The sequence below is a fragment of the Molothrus aeneus genome, chromosome 1, assembly GCF_037042795.1.
Source record: "Molothrus aeneus isolate 106 chromosome 1, BPBGC_Maene_1.0, whole genome shotgun sequence".
NCBI lineage: Eukaryota > Metazoa > Chordata > Aves > Passeriformes > Icteridae > Molothrus > Molothrus aeneus.
In genome coordinates this window covers 65988131-66007813 of record NC_089646.1, presented here as the reverse complement: position 1 = coordinate 66007813, position 19683 = coordinate 65988131, and the positions used below count along the sequence as shown (strand labels likewise).

Sequence of the window (19683 nt, the reverse complement as noted above, 5' to 3'; positions counted from 1 at the left end):
GCTGCTTCATTTCTGACTTGGAAAAGCTGAAAAACTGCGTTACTGATGGGCAATCAATCAAGCAAATCCTCCCGGAGCCGAGGCAGCACCGCCACTACGCTGCCGCGGTGCGGGCCCTCCCCGGGCGCCGTAATGGGCGGCGGGTGGGGCCTCCGTGAGGCGGCCCCGGGGCGGGGCGGGACCTCGGTGAGGCGGCCCCGGGGCGGGGCGGCGTGAGGGCGGCCCAAGGTCGGGGCTGCGCTGCGCTGCGCTGCCGTGCGCGGTCTGTCTCCGCGGCTGCCCGCAGATGGAGTACGACTGGCTGGGCTTCGGCTACGCGGCGCTGGTGGCGGCGGGCGGTGTCGTGGGCTACGTCAAGGCAGGTGGGTGCTGGTGGCCCTGGCTGTCCCTGTCCCGGCCGTGCCCGCAGGCAGCCCCCGCTCCGCTCCCTTCCGCTCCGCCCCGCCCGGCCCCGCTGCGGGGCCGCTGCCGGCGGTGACACCGCAAGTGCCACTCAGTCCTTGCTGCCACCAAACAAGTGCAACGAAACGGTGCTCGCGGAGGTCTGCGAAGTGTGTTAAAAAAACTCCCCAAACCCCTCAACCTAAGCCGTAATGCTGTAGTAGTTAGATTGATTTTGTGGATTTACTAGAACGGCAAAGTCGCAAAGTGTTTTCGTTTGGCGTGCAGGCTGACTCTGTGTGTCAGCCTCTCTGTTCTTCCGCTGACTGCTTTATTTTTTATTCAAGGCAGCGTCCCGTCTCTAGCTGCCGGTCTGCTGTTCGGCGGCTTAGCGGGACTAGGCGCGTACCAGCAGTCCAAAGATCCAAAGAATGTGTGGCTTTCCCTCGGTAAGTTTGCTCGGCAGCTGAATACTGAGTGTTGCTGGTAGCGGTGGGGACAGTAACCTTTGTTTTTGCTAGCATGTTTCAGCTGCCCTGTGCCGTTGTACCTATACAAATGTTGTAAGTGGTGGCGGGACCCCCTGCCCACAGCCAGGAGGTACTTGTGTAAGAGCACAATTTTTGTTTCTCCTGTGTGAATCCAGAGTTGGGGAGAAACACCTGTCTTCTTTCCCAGATTAGGTAATGTGTTGCACCAACACATTCGATGCAGGAAACATACATGGAAAATTTTTGGTTGTGAAGCAGCGTTTTTAGCTTGTGGTGGTGGAATAAGCACTATTTTTGCAATAGTGACAGCAGTGTGACAGGTGGTATGTGGCCTTAGGGAACCGTGGTTTGCACAAGCATCTCAGAGGAGCAGTACATGTTCTAATGCATCACACACTCTGAAAGAAAGAGTATGTTGAAGAAAAGAGGCAGTGATCTGTTCTGCTTGCTTTCAGTAGAGCTTACAAGAAGTTGTGGGTCTTAAGCTTGTAGTTAAATCTTCTGCAGGGGAAGAAGAATGAAATCACTGTGAAAAGTATTATGAAGCACTCAGGTGGACCTCAGGGAGTTCCTTTGCTGCAGGAGTGTAATATCTGAGGTTAAACCACTATTAGGAACTGATTGTGCCTTTAGGCACTAGAGTATCCTAGATGAGTTCTTGAGGATCCTGCTAATTCTGTAACTACTCCATAGTGTTACCAGTGCTATGATATTTTAGCTTTACAGTGATGTAAGACTATTTTAAACCAATAGGACTAATGTGCTGAAAGGCTCTGTGAAGCCACTGTAGAGAACCAATCTCATCAGTAAGGAATGAAACGTAAAATGCAGCTCAGTGTAAAGCACAATTTCCATTTGTGAACTGTCCTTCCACTCTGGCATACTATGGGAGTGGCTGGGCATCTCTGGCACAGATTTTTAGGCAGTGTCATGGAGGAGGGATGAGCAGCTTTTGTATATCCTGATGTAGTGCATGGAGTGTTTTCAAATGGACCTCTTGAAAGCAGTGCTGTGTCACAGTGCAGTACAGCTCTGCCTCCATCCCTCCTTGTAATGTGCAGCTGTGGCTCCTGCAGAGCTGTAAGTTGGTCCCAGAACATCAGAGGGAGAAATGCAGAAATAGAACCTTGACAGAATATCTCTAGAATACCTTTTACCCTGTCTTGAGACTTTGGAAAAAGGTATATTGCACTTTCACCTGCCTTTCTTCTTCAAAGAAAAAATGGCCCTGTAAATTTCATGTGAATGTTGATGGGATTCCTTTTCTACATTTAGAGATAAAATAATTTGCAGTAATGTCTAAGATGTTAATTGCTCTTTCAGTTTGATCCTTTGTATTGCTTTCTGTTTTCTAATCATATTTTCAAGTGGGGTTGTTTTCTTTCCAGTTGTAGTATTTACTGCCACTTTCCAGTTCAGAATGTCACAGAGAAATGGGAAGTGTAAATAATATTTACCTCCCACACAGTGAATACTGTCACCATCCCAGCTTTCTGGCAGTTTTAAGCCTGCTTGTGTTTGAGGGAATAATCATTACTTTGGAAGTAAGGGTTGAGGGACAGCTAGTGACCTATTCAGAGGATTAGAGTTTGTGGGTGATCAGACCGTGATCTCAGCCCTGGTGAGATCTCCTCGCTTCTGCTGAGCAGCGGAGTGTGCTTACCAAAGCTGCTGAGAAGCTTGTAATGACAGCTTTGATGCTGAAGAGAATCAAATAGTTTACTCCCAAAGGGAGGCATTCCTGTCTGTATGTGTGGTCTGTTTGGTTGGTGCTGCTCAGTGTCTGAGTGTGGCAATGCTGCCCTGGCATTTCTGTGTCAAATGGTTCTGACTGGGCTTCTTTTCAACAGTGGCATCTGGCACCTTGTCTACTGTTATGGGAATGAGATTTTACAACTCCAAAAAGGCAATGCCCGGGATAATTGCTGGTGCCAGGTAACCACCTGTCCTTTGTTCTTGTCTGTGTTATTGAATAAGTATTTTATTTAGCTTATTTGTGGATTATATTGTTTTAAAAATGTAACATGGTAAGTTCTGTGAAAAATGAAATCTTGTGGTGGTGTTCAGCTAAATAAAATAATGTCAATGTTTTCTTCCTCCTTGTTCCTTATGGGATTTTTGCCTCCACCTCCCTCTTTTTATAACAACTATTCTGTTCCACAGTTTACTGATGGTTGGACGGCTTGGATTGCAGATGATGGAAAAACCTATTAAGCCATAAATCTGCATCAAGTGACTTGAAGACACGACTGAGAAACCCAAAATGCAACTGCCTAAATGTGCTGCACATAAGTGGAAAAGGCACTGCTACCTGTGCATTGTATTTTTCACATCCTAATGCACGTGGGTTGTGTTTTTAAAGGACCGACACGGAGAACCCTTGTCATGGTATTTGTCTTAACATTTTCTGCACTGAAAGCAAGCAAGAAAATATGAGTGTAGCATTAGTTTAGCTTCTGGTCCTGCAACTTAGTGTCAGCAAAGACCTCCTGGCCCTTGCATTCAGATAGTTGCAGGACTGAGGCTTAAATGCACATCTGACTTGTCCTTCTAAAATCATGTGTACCTCTAGAAGCAGGGGAGAGGAGTTTCTGATTTGTCACTAGTAATTAATACAATAAACGTGTTTATGATGTTCCATCTCCCTTTTCATGTCAGTTTATCCGTTCACAGTGTTTGTCAGTCAGGGAGTTTGTTCTCCCAGCACTGCGTGTTAGAACTTGGTCCCACAAAACACAATCACTTAATGCAATAAATGCATACCCATGCCTTTAAATCACTTGTAAGTTCAGCTGTATGTCATTCATTTCACTTTTACAGATTACTACTCATAAATCAAAAATATGCTTTATTAGGTAATGCTGAATTGTAGGCACAGCTTTATTAAAAACTTATTTTAAATAAACTAAGAAATTATTATTGCAAACTTTTGTGTTCTACACAGCTTATTTTGTCTCCAATTGTTCACCTGGATTGATACAGTTTGGTGCCTTTTCTGCAGGGTGTCAGGATATATTTGCAAGCATGAATTGTATAAGTAATCTATTGTATCCCTGAATCTAGTAACTTGTAAGTATAAAAATCTGAACTGGGAGGGAGGTGGAGAGCACAAAAGCATACAGACTAAATGTGACAGTGTTCACAGGGATTTTTGGATGAGGGAAGAGATGAGAATGTTGACTCCATGTTTCAGAAGGCTTGATTTATTATTTTATGATAAATATATTACATTATAACTATAGTAAAAAGAATAGAAGGAAAAGTTTCATCTCAGAAGGCTAGCTAAGCTAAGAATAGAATAGAAAAGAGTGCTAACAAAGGCAGCTGGCTGGGACAGAGAGAGAGCCAGCTCTGCTGTGACTGGTCACTAAATCCAAACATCCACATGAGACCAATCACGGATCCACCTGTTGCATTCTACAGCAACAGATAACCATTGTTTACATTTTGTTCCTGGAGCCTCTCAGCTTCTCAGGAAGAAAAAATCCTAAGATGTCTGCGACAGCTACATAATCAGACAAGTATTATATTGACATTTTTTAGTTTGAGTTTTGGTTTTTGGTTGTTTGGTTTGGGTTTTTTTATTTGGTTGCTTTTTGGTTTTGTTGGGTCTTTTGTTTTCTGAGGGGATAATCTATTTTAGATTTAGAAAATACTGTATGAAAGTTTATTTAAAGACCAAAGGGCTTATTTCATCAGTCTTTATCCTCAGTTGATTCCCTTAATGCCTGAAATCATTCTAAATATAAACCTCCCATAGAGAAAAATTCTGGAAGATAGACATGGTTGGTAATGTATCCCTTTTCTGGTCACATTTAACTTATGTCCCTTTTTGCACAGATCCTGAGCTTCGATTTCTTCAACCTTTTTTCTTTGGTGCCTGGTACTGAGAGAGATGGAAGCAAGAGGTGCATTAGATTGGTGAGACTCTGGAGTTGATCAGAATTCTTTGAGTATCAGGGTAATACCTTGGCAGGAGGGTCACATCCAGTGGTTTTCCTTCCCTCCTCCCTTGTTGCAGCAGAACAGGCACGGCAGTGACCTTGTGCTGTGTGAGCAGGAGGTGCAGAGCTGGGCCAGTGGCCACAGCTAGGCTCTGCCAGCAGGGAGGTGGCTTGCCAGGCAAGTCACAGGGACGAGGCAGGGATCAAGCCAGGAGTCAGCTCAGTCAGACTGGGTTCCAGATCTGCAGAATCTCCAGATTCTGTCAGGAATGGGTGCAGCTCCAGCAAGTGTCTTGGCAGCCTGGTCCCAGGCCAGATGGCTTGGGTCAGAACTGGCTTGAGCACAGACAGATCTGGATGGGGAACTGTGCTCAGAGAATCTTCTTAGAGCCTTTATTCATCACCCTGAAGAGTTCAGCTTCAGGTGTTCACCTGTATTTACATTCTTCTCCTACCTCCCTGCACAGAAATAAGGAGTGTGCAGGACAGCAGATGGTTTGTTAACATATGACCCTTTTAAGTGCCTAATTCCAGCCCAGGACCCAGCACTGGTAGGCAGGTGTCCCCACATCTTTGTTCTAATTTGAAAAAGTTAGTAAGCCAGACATTAGCATTTAAGATACTTCTCCTTAAACTGCTTTATGGGGAGGTTTTTTGCCTCTTCATATTACTGTTGAAGCAGTTTTCTTCTGTAGGAGTAGGATGCAAACATAAATGCATCTCCTGCAATAAACTGAGAAGAGCCATGATCCAGCAGTTTTGTAATTGTATAACGCTGGTCTCAAGCAAGGTAACTTGTGAATTTGAATTGCAGTTGTCTGTAACAGAATAAAGACAATAGAAAGCAGAAAACTGGACAGGTATGTGTGTTGGTAAGCTTTTATACTTTAGATGAAAGTGTGAACCCTTGCTGCTGTTTCCTGAGCTTTGGAAAGCAATAGGTTGAATTGAGAACTGCTGGTAGAAGTCCTTTAGAACTTGCGGTAGAATGCTCATGCTCAGGATAAACAGCAGTAATACAGGCAAAGGGTCAAGAGAAAAATTTTAGCCTTACACACTTTTTACCCCTTTGAAATTTTATTAGCATATAATAATTTTTAAGCATTTCTGCACTAGCAGTCCAATGTGTACCAATGGATCAGAGTTAAATGATTGTACAAAGCCTGTTAGCCTCTTCTTGCTGCTTGCAACAAGAATTATTCAACACTTGTCATGCTTTGCTTGTGGACAAGTAAAGACTGATCTGGTTATGTCAAAGCCCTTTCAAGGTTCATTAGCATGTGCCAAGGACGGCATGTTTCTTCTAACCATATTTAGTGCCATAAACAGTAGCTGTTTATTTTTCTGCTCTAAGGTGACTGACTCAGACACGTGAGCTATCGGCACACTATTACTTAATTCCTTGACCAGGCTGTGATTTCAACTGTCTTGTACAAGAGAAGAGTGATTAATTTTGTTTTATAATTATAAAATCACAGCTTTTATGGCTGTTGCAAACTGTCTGAGGGCGTTCTTCATTGCCATAGCAAGTTAGAGATATGTTCTACAGTTACATTAACATGCATTTAGGTAGCATAGGGACATCTCTTAGTACTAAGGGAATATCAAATACTTAATCCTAGACCAGTGGCAATTGAATTAAACTCGCTAGTGCATTACTAACCAGCCAGCCCTATCCTCACATAGCTCTGACAGAAATAAAAAAAAGGGGCATTTTCTTTAGGTGCAATTTTCCTAACAAAATATTTGACTTTTTGGTACAACTGTTTTAAATTGCTTTCCAGGAAGTTAATGTAACCCATATATTATGACACACTGGGGTCAACAAAAGGAGTTTAGATTTTAATATTCATTTATAAAAGCCATACAAATAAATTAATTTTTTTAAAATGCTTGAAGTCATCATTAACAACATTACATCTTTAAAGAACATACTCAGTTTTTACTTTAAAAGGGCAAGTTTAATGTTACTATAAAGTCTAAAGCATTTATTCTAAATGCACTTGTTAACAGAAGTAGCCCAGCTCAACATCCTAATAAAAAATTCACTATACATTGCAAAATCCTTTGGGCAATATTATTATAAAAGTTAGCATAAAAGCTGGGGAAAGTACTGAATGAGCATATAAACACTGACAGACTGAATTATTAAAGTTTTGTGAGTGTTTTCAGGTACCTAGATTGGCCTTTAAGATCTAAGACTGAAAGCAATGTCTTTGAAGAACACACCAATAGTCTTCCTCATGCAGCCTATTCAAACTCTGTAGTTTAGTCTGATCACCCAATAAAGACATGTAGAAATATGAGTTTAATGATAATTTAGGCATTTTTGGCGAATTCACCCTTAAAATGACTGACAGACTGCAGTGATTCAGGCTCTTTAAAGGTCACTGTGACACGCCCTTGACAGGACAGAGATAAATCTCTACAGATCTTTGACCAAAAATGGCTACAAGTGAATTAAAACAGCAGAATCTGATTGTTGGGCTTTACTTCACAGTAAGTAGTATTCAGTAATTGTTTAGCTATTTTCCAATATTGCTGTATCATTCAACAGCCCTCTATCAGCCAGATTCCTAGACCTTCCTTGTGTAATATCTATCAGTGGATTGCCTATGTCCCATTACAAGGGTTTCAGTTCTCATTGCTACATGAATATTTGTATCTTACAGACCCTGAGTAACTCTTAGTTACAAGTGAGTTCTGAAATCCTTGCAGGATACTGATGCTCTTCACAAAGCCCGATCTGTGCTTTCACTCTTGTCTTCCTGCTAAGGAACCAGCCTAACACCTGGAAGACTGGTGCTGCTCTGCTTCAGCCCTTCTTTGTGCTGCCTGTGTGCTTCAAGCACATCCCAGCAGCAGATGTTGCACTGGATGAACAACCCTAACCCAAGCTGTTGCAAAGACTATGAGAACAGGAGATCTATCTGTAGAAAACATGGGGTGAAATCTACATCTCAGTTTTGGCAATACGTGTTGCACAATACTTCATTGCATCCTACTTTACAGCCAGTATTTTACATGGTGTTATATGTGCTATACAAATAATAGAACACACAGTCTTTTTTTCTTCTTTACTGTTGCATAGTCTTAGAAAAAGCTGGAGCAAATAGGCTTTTCAGGTTCTCACAGATCATGTAATAGCCACACAGGATGGTATTTTCTATCTGTTTCCTCCATATTTGGCCACCCAGTCTGTTCTCCCATGCACTCGATGAATTGTTGGGGGGCGAGTGAAGATACTCATGTTTTTTCCTGCTGCATTGAAAGTAGGACCTGGTAATGGAGGACGAGCAGCTTTGTTTTTCCAGGAGTAATCTGAAAGGAATAAGAACTCAGAATTAATTATTACTAAAAAGATATTTTACTCCTCTACAGAGAAAAGAATGAGAGCTTACAGAGGACTTATGGTCCTCAAGGATGCTAATGTAGCAGGATGCTTTGGTCTCCTATATGTCACAAAACATCCTGAGTTGGAAGGGACTCACTAGGATTATAGAATCCAGCTCCTGGCCCCACACAGGACTACCCCAAAAATCACACCATATGCCCAAGACCATGCTATGCTTGTTTTCAGAAAAGAATTATATATAATAATTCCAATAGTTTGTGTGTTTGTGTGTATTATTCTTACCTACTGAATAGTGGTTTTGCAGCAATCCCCTAAGAAAGCACTGAGAATGAAATTCTGTGGAAAAACTGATGCAAATGCCTGCAACTCTGTATCTCCTATTACAAAGCTGCTACAAGATGAAAGTGTTCTTTCTTCTATCTCAAGTATTTAAAAAAGCATGCAATTATAATATTGATAAACTGATTAAGATTGAAACTTAGCCTGAAGAACACCTCTCAGAGACCCTCTTGCTCCTTTTGAGATTTTATGCCTTTTATTCCCCTCTTGCTTAGCTCAGAACTCCTGGTGTACTTGGTGGCAAGTCTTCTTTGCCCCATTTCCCATTTCTCCATTGGTTTCATAGGATTTATTCCAAGTGTGAAAGCCTTTTTTCTCTCTAAATAATTGCACCCACCTGACCTCAGACACTAGCAGTAGCACAGTGCTGTATTCCTGGCCTTCCTATTCACATTTCCCCTTTTGACATTTCAGGTAGTGGCTACTTCCTCGAGTTTCATGTGATTAAAGTAATTGCTCTGCTGCAGGGGCTGACATTTCTTCATGTTCATGACCAATTCAACCATTTTCCTAAGTCTTTAAAATCACCCAGCCGGGACTCCTTTTATCCAGACTCCTGCTATACTTACCCTTGTTGTTTCCTTAGGCATTCCTAAGGTAGTTCCTGCTCCTTCCATTCCTACTTTTAATCTTATTATTTTAATAATATTTTAATAATATTATTATTTTAATAATATTATTATTTTAATAATAATATTCCTATTTTAATCTTATTATGTAGTGATACTCTTTAAAACAAAATTTAACATTTAAATGGATGAGTTTTTTGGTGCCTAGGTATCATTCTGTTTCTTAGAGAAAACCACCTGGTTTTGGTAGTGTTTTTCGGCAGTGTTTTCCTTACATGTTAAGGAACAGGTAAGGATTGAGACATTTAAAAAGGGGAAACATCAAGGAGCTGAAATCTGGGGTCAGGTCTCCACCTCTGAAAACTGTTTCTTTTTATTATAGGCTGCCATTCCCTATCTTTCATTAGCAAGAATGATTTCAGTCTACACTATCTTGGCAAAGGTCACTTTTCCTGGTATTTTCCTCAGAAAAATGGATAATGGATCTTGTATACTACATTAAATTATTTAAATTATGGCATAAAAAAACCCAGAAAAATTAAAAGAGCAAAAAACAATTGAGAGCACAACTTATTACATTTTGGATAATATAAAGCAGAGTCACCAAAAATGTTAATGTTCAAATACTGACATCTAGGAGATTAAACCTGCCATTTGCTTTGTCCTTATCTCTCTTCCCATACAACCCTGAACACTTTAAGCTAAATATGAGTGGTTAAAGTGATAGGATTCTTGTTCTTCTCCAGGACATGGAAGAGTATCTTAATTGACCTCCATCTGCCAGCTTTTCTGACTTGTACTACACATATTCCATTTCTAATTACAGATAACAATAAATTTTATTTCCTGTGGAACACCACATGTGATTTTTTTTTCACTATTCACAGAAGTCTAGAGAGAATTGTAGATTTTGTCCTCCTGTGAACCTCCTGATCCATGCATTATGACAAATCAACTCTTGCAGTTTTGTTTCAGCAGTGGATCAATAAAGATAATGAAGTGCAGCTCCAGCCTTTCTTGGTGGGTTTCTGATCAAGTCAGACACGGAATATGCATACATCTAAGCATATTTTATATTTATCTATATATATATATATATGTATGTATGTGTGTGTGTGTGTGTGTACCATCTCCTTCCTTCCCTCCTGCTCCAGTTCTCTGAAGCCACTTGCAAGTTCTTAAGGAGAAGAGGTAACTCAAAGGAGCATGTCAGCAAAAAGACAACATTATTAAGCAGAACTGTGTGAGATTGATCTGCCATGGACCCTTTGGTTAAACAATTCACCATTGGTTTAGGGCCTTGCTATTTCCTCTGAAGTAACCAGAGAAGTGGGCTGCTGGGTGTGGACAACAGCTCTAATCTTCACTCACAAACTTTCTCCTACATCCTGAGCACTGATGTTCATCTTCTCTGCATCAGAAACATGACAATGAAGAAGGTGCCCAGAATGTCACCAACACTGCAGAGGATCTAAGGTAACAGTTACATTCAGAAGAGATTTCACATTGTTTTTAACAAATGAATGTTAAAAACATGACCCTTTACTATAGAGTTGTGGAGTTACATGTTTTTAAAATTCTGCTTAGCCCATCAACACTAATGAACAGTAGTTTAACAAATGGTATAAATATTTTTGCACCTTTTGTAATTATTTTCTCTTTTATGTAACAAATATTAGTAGCAGCAGTTTAACTATCAGGACAGGCTCTAGGCACCTACATGCTGTTCACTTGTATTAAGAATTTATGCCCTACAATTTTATTTATAAAACTTGAGGAAAACCAAGGGCTAATAAATCCCTTAGGAAGCATGGAAAATGAACATTTCTCTTTGTCTTGGATATGAGTAGTAAAAGAATATTTCTTACCTGATACAGATGCACCAAGAGGTGCTAGCTGTATCCGTTGCCCAGCTGATCCAACTTCTTTTTTATGGAAGGAAGAGGTGTGTAGTCCCAATGGGTTGTAAGCACCACTACTTACAATGCCAGGATTTCCTGTTGACATTGTAGAATTTTAGAATTTTCAGCTGCATTCAGAAAACTCTGCCTAGTTTTTATACTCGCTTCAAATTATATTTGCAGTACTACAAGAGTGCCCAGTATGAGTGTTCTTTAAAAACTCCCTAGTGCTCATCTCTTGAAAAACAAACATTCTTTCATTGAATTCAGTCTTTGCTTTGTATATTAGTTGGACCCTTTTCAGCACTAGCAGACAGAAATTCAGCAGGAATAAAGACAAACAGCACGATGAACATTTCCTTAGTACTTCCACTAAACCTAAGACCACATAGAAAGGTTTACACTGAGTTGCAGAGAAATGTAGGATTTTACCTTTTGTTTACTCTACTTGCTTTACCAGAAGCTGATTTAGCTAGTGCTCAGTATCAGTCTTGTGCTCAACATGTTTGGCCTAAATCTATCAAAAATAATGGAATCCAACATCCCTTGTGGAAAGTGGTGCGCCACTTGAAGTTGACTTTGACAGTTCCCACAGTTAAAGGCCTGCTATAAAAGTCAGACCTAATTATCCTCTCTCTTTAACCCTGGTTATAATTCTGTTTGTGCCTAGTTTTGGTCCATATCTTTCTTTAAACCAGCTCTACCCTGGGAAGGCTGACATAACCATCCTCATTTGGAAGCTAGGAAGCATTGTGCATGTACACACAAAATTAGTTCTGAAATTAGTGTCCACTGGAAGAGCGGTCTGTTACAATACTTACTCCCTGCTCCAAGAAAATCCCTTACCATCTCCATGTCTGTCATCACTTGGGACAATGTTAAGACTGTGCTGGCAAAATGTCCAGAGAGAAATGCTTTTCTCTAGTGGTAAGGTTCTGCGTTCAGTAGTATTAAGTTTATTTTGACCTTTATCATGTGTGAGCATATTCATCACAGCTTCAGTGGTAGTTACAGTAAAACACAGCTTCTGCTTTGCCAGTTTTTCTATCTCCTAAATCTTTGGCCTTTGGGCAATCCCATAATATTCCTCTTCACACAAACACTCCCAGACCTCTGTGATAATTTCAGAGCAGTGGAACTATAAGGCACAAACTAGGCAGCCTGGAATCTGGAGTTTCCTCCCTTTTACTCAAAGGTAACTCCACCAATACCTGCGTAAGCACAGCACTGTAAGATCAGTGTAATGCGTAGAGAGCCCAAATGCAGGAAAAGGTGCAAGTCTTGAGTCCTGTCAGGGACAAGCACATTCTGCATTAGGATCACTTCCTCACCATCATCCAGTGACCTGCTATGGGTTATGATTAGGGTAATAAAATATTCTCTGCCTTTTAAAGCACAGTAAGTTCCAAGAATCCAGAAGAAGCCTTTACATCACTTCTATAAATGCCTCCCATGCAAAGCCACCACATTGCCATAATGAAGAAAGCGAAGTTTGACAAAACAGATTGCAACTAAAAATGGCAGGATACGATCATCAGGAACCTGTGTTATAAGTGCAATTTTTTTTTACAAGAAACTGTAAAACATAAATAGGAAATGTACAAAGAACCAGGCTATAATTGCTACAGTTTACCTTTTGGATCTTCTAATTTTTCATTCAACCTTTCTTTGCATGATAGCTTTTCAATAGGCATAATTAAGTTCTCATCTGTAGACAAGGAAAATTAAAGGAAGAAAAAGATGGAAAGACAGAACTTCAGAAGAAGGGTATGAAGAACCAATTTAGGTCATGTAAAAGAAATGAGGAAGGAAAAAAGCAAGCAAGAATGAGTATCTGACACATTAGTAAGTAAAATGTCTTATCCTTGTTGTCTTGAGCAGAAAATGTTACTCCAAGAGGTGACTTTACAAGGTCCATTGTAATTATGGACTAATAATATGATTTTCCAACAATGCAATTACATTCCATTTACAATTTTTAGGAGTTGGTCATATCTTCAAAGTTGACTGATCATAAATTTTCAATCCTTCATAAATAAAGCATTTGTAATTATTTGCTCTTATCTTATTTTGCCCTAGAGCAATGTTGTGGCTGATGAAAAAAAAAGCCCACTTAAATAAACTATACATAGTTATTTAAACACAGCAGTGTCAACTCTCACTGTCAATATGAAAAGAGAAAAGATATAGTTTACGTGTATTGTATTCCTGTGATCCGCCTATTCTGGTTCCATGTGTTTCATGTGTGTCTTAAATGTTGCTGTCTCCCCAGTATTTGAAACATCACATGCAATTTAAGATACTGATAGAAATACCAAGTATTTTCAAACAAAAAATAATCAGTTTTAGTGCTTTATTTCTTTAAATTCTTGGTAGTAAGACAAAGGCAGGATTTCTACCATTAGCATTCATTCCAATTTTATCTTCACTGCAGTTCCATAGGTAGATGTCTAGCCTATTGATGAAAACTTTTGGAAGCAGCTATTTGCTTTTCTGTGCCCAATTCCTTTGCAAGATTATTTATAAATAATTTACTTCTGAGGCACATGGATACTCTATTTCAGAAAATAAAAGATATGCAAGATGATACAAAATATCTATTCCACAAAAAAACTCTGGTAGGTGCTGTTGTTTCTCCACTTGCTAAAATTTTGCAAATTAATTCAAATGAAAAATTCAGCCTGCCTGACTTTCAGAGGGGAAAATGAGGTTTGTTGACACTGCAGAATGGCTACTAAAGTTCTATTAAAAAGGGGTGCAGCATCTGCATGTAAACAAACCTTCTGAAGTTCTTGCTGTACAAGCATGTAAAGCTGGGTGGTTTATTGGCACTGAAGTATTTGGAGATTGACTCATGCTAGCTGGACAATGGCTGCAGAGCTGTTACCAGGTAACCTCCCATAAGAGGGACAGTGCACCTGAGTTATAGGGCTTGGGGGTGAGAAGGCAGATTTCAGTCCACATTCTGATGTCTTCCTCAGTGAAATCTTAGATAAAGTGTTTACTAGTGTTAGACTTCACTCTACAGAATGCTGATAATAGTGCTCTTTACAAAACATAGTCTCACTGGAAGTTCCTTCCTGGAAATAAGGGGACTTTTCTTTCAGGAAAGGATTTAGGATAAGGCCAATAAACTGATAAAAGACAATGTCTAAAATATTAGGCAGCACTTTTATCACATGAGCACACCACCCACCGTTATGTTTTCATGGGTGAGACTGCTGTTTGATAGTGTTGCATGGCATAGGGAGCAGGCAGTAATGAGGCCAAACTACTTGCTTAAATATAGTAAAATAATGGTCTCAGTGGATTATATACAAAATTTATCTTGACAGAACTTTATAAATAGGGGCTGGTTTGTACCTTCTTAATGTTCTGAAAGCAAAATACATCATATCACATATGAAAAAGTTGGGTTTTTTTAAGAGTCTTTCACTAAAACAAGAGAAAAAATAAAAGAGTCTAGAACCTAAGCTTAACTGCAGAAGTTAAACCAGATGGTCTTAACTAAATTAATTAAAGTCTGAGGAGATATATTATGACCATTTTCAACTACACTTTTACCTGTCGTATTTCTGCTGTAAGTCACTCCTCCCCCAGCATTTCCAAGTGATTTAGCAAACAATTGGTTGTTCCAGGCTCCATGTGATCCTTCTTTATTGACTGCTGCTAAAGACACATTCTTTGGGTTTACACCTTAGAAAACAAATGATGGAAAATGTTATTAATACCAAATTTCAAACTTAATTCAACCAATAAATGACATTTCTAGAACAGAAAACCAACACTGAACCATTTGTCCTATAATGCAAAACACCATTAATGTAAATTAATCATGTCCGTTGATTAGATTTTTAAGCTGAACCATGAAAACCAGTGACACTAATTTAAGAACAATTCTCTTCATGCTTTCAAGACAACTTTTAAAAGACTTTTCAGTATAGGTACTTGGTTTCTATAAAACCGTATCTCATAATTGATATTTCTGTCTGTCAAAAAAGGAACGCGCAAATTAAAAATACCTATCAAAAATTTGGGTTCCCAAGGCTGAAAATAAACTATTTCTTCAAGGGTTAAGTTAAAAAATAGGACAAAGGTTCTTGTGACTTCAGCATGTTACAAGCATTACAAGAGTTAATAGGATTAGAACACATGAAAGCAGCTCCCAGATCTAGTGGTTGCAGAACTAAACTAATATGGATAAATAATAACAATTATTTTTTACATCTATGCCTTTCTCATTGAAAACCATGGAGACATTAGAATTGTGTTTAATAAAAGATAAGAAATACAAATGACTCTTCCAATTTTGTTACCTTTAGATACAGAAGTTCCTCGCTCTTTATATTTTTCTTTTGGACTTAAACTGTTAATTCTCTGAGCATCCTATTTAACATTCTAGAATTGAAGTCATCACTGCCCTAATGAGTTCCTGACAAATTAATCATATGTTCTATCAAAACAACTTGCCTGACAATGGGGAATTCCTCTGTGAGCCACCTAAATTCTCAAATGTCGATTACAGAAGTCATGGTATGATTACTGTAATTGTACAAACCACCATAGTAACAAAAGATACTGAGACACCAAGAAAACAATTTGATTATAGAATATATTCAGAATACTAACTAAAGGAAACATTCTCTTTGCTTTCTCCTTTCCATTCTCGTTCCCAGTAATTAAATAATATCATGTCATTTTCCTGAAAAAAATCACCCAGATTAGGCTAAGATATCTATTTCCAAAGAAAGATGACTGCCTTGAGAAAGGAAGTGAGTGTATGAATTCCTATCAGTGCCAGTAGATGGATATTTCTAAACACTTTGTACAAGAAAAGGGACTGTGTTTATCAGAACTTGTATGTTCAGAAAACCCCAAACATCCTGACAATGCAAAATTGGTAAATATGCACTATATAAAATCATAGAATGGTTTGGGTTGGAAGGGAACCTTAAAAATCATCTGGTTCCAATTGCCCTGCCATGGGCAGGGACACCTTCCACTAGACCAGGTTGCTCAATGTTCTATCAAACCTGGCCTTGAACAGTGCCAGGGATGGGGCATCCACAGGTCCTCTGGACAATCTGTCCAGTGCCTCATGACCCTCACAGTAAAACATTTCTTTTGTATATATTTTCTAAATTTCCCCTCTTTCCATTTGAATCCATTGCTCCTAGTCTAATCACTACAGTCCTGCTGAAAAACATGCATGTATTTTCTTTAGTCCTCACATAAACCTGCTTATAGATTAATCAGGATATACTCCTAGTAATCCAAGAGATATTGGATTTATATTACTGAGGATTTTTTATGTTACAGGTCATAAGAGGGCCTGTGAACTTTTATAGTGTACAAGCAGTGCTGAGGTCCTGCCATGTTTATATAGCCAGGAATTGCTGCATCAGTTGAGATATCTTCTGGGAAAGGCATTTAGTCCAAAATTATGAAAATTTAGTTTGGTTAAGAAAAATAAAATTATCCAGTAAGAAATCTAAAGCTTAAATGTATTGTATGTAGATTGTGCACACCTTATATTTTCCATATGTATTGACTTTCAACCTTACCAGGCAGATATCTTGATTGGCTTATATAATAATCTTTTGCTGATGTATTTGATCTCTCAGAGTCATTTCTCATCAGAATCTTGTTTTCCCCTCCTGGCTGGATACAGCGTGAAGCTTTTGGTTCTGGCACACTGAAAAATCAAAATTTTCAAACCATGTGACCAACAACTCCAGCTCAGAATACCACAAGCTGACCTTAGCCTGAAGAATACAGTGCTCTTTGCTTATCCTACTTTTCTCAGTAGGGTCTGTTTCCACAAAGTAACAGTCAAACCCAACACCTCATGAGAGCCTGACCTGGGATTTGAAGAAAGAAATGTATCCAACACTATGGAATAAAAGCAAATATGGCCAAATGGCAGAACACAATACCATTTAACTGACAAAGGAAGTAATGTTAGTATGTCAAATTTTAGTAAAACAGTTTCTTAAATACACAACAAACACCTGAACCATATAGTGCCTGTAAACAAATTTGATTCTGTTTGGATATTACTGGCACTGTAACAACATAACATCCAAAGCTGATCTACTCATGCAATTCTTGGCATTCTTGCAGAATTTTGGTGACTTGAATTTTAATAGACTTGTCTTAATCAGTCTATAAATCTACTTCTGGACACTGTTTACTAAAAGAAATTGTGATTTTATAATTGCAGGACCTACCTAAAAAGAAATTCCTTGTTTTTCTTTTCTTTTAACAGTGCAATGCTAGGCTTCTTTGAAGATGACATTCCAAATTCAGGGTCATCCAAGTCATCCCAGCTATCCACAGCCTTTACCAAAGTCTGACCCCACCGTCTTCTGCAGGTTTTAGGACCTAGTACACCATTAAGAGGGCCAATAGTTGCTTGTTTCTATTTTAAATAAATTAAAATAATAAAAAAGTTAAAATAATAATAAAAAAGCAATTTAATTCAATTATAAAATTTTGTATTTTGTATCTAGTATAACTCCTGACTACTGCTTACAGACTTTGAGGGAATTTTTCCCAATGTGTTGTACCTGTTTTGGTCATAGTCTCACTATGACTTTAAGTACAAAACATAATAATGCCAGCATGTATTTGAAGTGTAGTTCTTTTGGACTTTCATCCTTGAATTGCTCAAGTCTACCTGAACTAGTGAGGTTAACATTCTGTTTGCACACCCAGTTCAGTGCTCAACCACTATTTCTGGCATCTTGCTGAACTTATGCTCTGAACAGTGGTAGATGAGCTGTCAAGAAATAGAGCACAGTGTTGCCGAACACTGCTGTGCCCCCAGAGTAAATACAGCAAATAAAAGAAACTTCTCTTTAACATTCCGTTCCAATGAAATTAAGTTTTAAAAATGTCCTTCTATCCATCATTTGCTTTCCAATATTCTCTGAATACCTGTTATTTTTAACATAGTTTGTATTGCAGTTCAGTGAGTACAAGCAGAAAGCAAAATGGAAGTTACAAACCAAAGTATAATAGTAAACTTCCTAAAAATCATAATTGCTAAATTCTTACAAGGTTAAGAGCTGGATGAACCTTTCTGGGTATTTTCCTGCATGAGGCAAGTGAAGTTCTCCCTCTCCACTTCTCTGTTGTGACAGTATTGTTGTGACAGAGTTGTTTCTCAAAGGTCAAAAAGTAACAGCTTCAACTTCTTTAGTGCATAAGCCCATCACTGAGGACTATTATAATGAACATTGTGTTACAAGCAATCTATTCTTCTGACTTGCTATAAAATTTTAGTAAGGAGACAAGATATATCCTCACTTATTCCCTAGTTATCTATCTGTATCTCTTTTAATAAAACATGACAATTTTCAAGGGATCACCTAGCTGAACATCCTAAGAACTTTTAATAAAACCATCTATGTAGTTATTGAAGACAACTTACAGGCGATGAGTTTTTATTGATCATTGGAAAAAGTGGTTGTGACTGTGGCTGCTGCTGCTTTGGTACTTGCTGGTTAGCTGTATTCTGAGGCAACTGAATTTGCTGGAGAGGCTGGTGGTTAACCTTTGGCAAGGGCTGTGGCTGTGTTTTGTCAGGTAAATCAGGTGAAGACAGAGGTTCTGGCTTAGCTTCCAGTTTAGGTAAAGATGGCTTTGGCTCTGTTGGCTGAACTGGTTTAACAGGAGTCTGCTTCTCCAGATACTGTGGGGGAGGTCCTAAAATTTGGCCAACTTGAAAGTAAGGGTGCTTCAAAGCCTGTAGAGGAAGATATGAGACATTAATTTTAACTTCAAAAAGCTGACTTTGGTAAGCTCATCAAGGATCTAAGCAGGTTACTGAAACATTTAAGCAAGCTTTACAGAACAGATGGAAGATGGATGGGTAACGAGATCATATGTAAAGTGTATATTGAGAACTGGCAGTTCTGTATTACAAACTCTTACATAACTTGGTAAGTCTGATCCACTTGTACATGTAACAGCAGTCATATCCTTTTGTTCCCTTCTTTATTGCTAGGTGGAGGTGCATTATACATTTAACACCATTCTATAGTTATGCAGTAACAAATTTCTCTTTTAAAAGAGGTAGTTCCCACTACTTTTACTACATGCTTTATTTACATGTCTCCACTGCTGACTATGTTTTAGCAACTCAGTGAATAGCCTGAGTTTTTTAATTGAAAACAAAACAAAACCAACAACAACAAAAGCTCCAGAAGTGAGATGGTTGCAGTGTATGGGTTCTACAATTAGAGGATGTTAATGAGCAAGGTTTCTCCCCCATTTTTCTTATCACCAGCTTTTGCTTTTCTTTAAAATACATTCACTGTGCCTGCTGTGCCTTCATGGTATTTACTAAGAAAATATAGTGTCTGTCTTAAGGCAGATGTTCATTTGATCCTTTCCTCTGACCTTTCCATGTCCTCTGCTAGATGCAGAGCTCGGACATAACTTAGTAACACACCTCCTGCTATGTCAAAACAACCCACTCTGTTAATCCTTCTGGGTAGGATCCTACTCTTTGTTAGTTCTCAAATGCACGTTTTGCCTCAGCTGCACTCGTGAATAGCTGCCTCTGAACACACTGCTATGTATATGCATTAAACACTTCCTTTTGACTGTGGATTACACATCTGCTGCAGCTGCTTCCTCGATAACTCACCTGGGTAAAAGCTGGTTATTTGCTTTTATAAAGCACCATAGAGTATT

At 39.0% G+C, this 19683-nt stretch overlaps 2 protein-coding genes across 3 annotated transcripts in view; one reads left to right on the top strand and one right to left on the bottom strand.

The window, feature by feature from the left end:
* Positions 1–207: 207 nt before the first annotated feature.
* Positions 208–3798, top strand: LOC136553601 (transmembrane protein 14C-like). Its single transcript, XM_066545255.1, has 4 exons — positions 208–362; positions 729–830; positions 2723–2807; positions 3036–3798. The coding sequence occupies exons 1-4, from the start codon at positions 287–289 to the stop codon at positions 3091–3093; spliced, it is 321 nt and encodes a 106-aa protein (XP_066401352.1). The 5' UTR covers positions 208–286; the 3' UTR covers positions 3094–3798.
* Positions 3799–6637: 2839 nt separating this feature from the next.
* MAK (male germ cell associated kinase) overlaps positions 6638–19683 on the bottom strand; it is a 29862-nt gene continuing 16816 nt past the window's right edge. Inside the window, exons 9-15 of one of the 2 annotated variants that reach the window (XM_066558611.1) lie at positions 18416–18730; positions 17211–17401; positions 16545–16675; positions 14545–14676; positions 12614–12688; positions 10948–11076; positions 6638–8137 (exon numbers count right to left, since the gene is read on the bottom strand). In XM_066558611.1, coding sequence (XP_066414708.1) covers positions 7983–8137; positions 10948–11076; positions 12614–12688; positions 14545–14676; positions 16545–16675; positions 17211–17401; positions 18416–18730 — 1128 coding nt within the window. In that variant the 3' untranslated portion in view covers positions 6638–7982. The remainder of the gene's footprint in view (positions 8138–10947; positions 11077–12613; positions 12689–14544; positions 14677–16544; positions 16676–17210; positions 17402–18415; positions 18731–19683) is intronic. The other variant, XM_066558620.1, reaches the window with a different exon arrangement.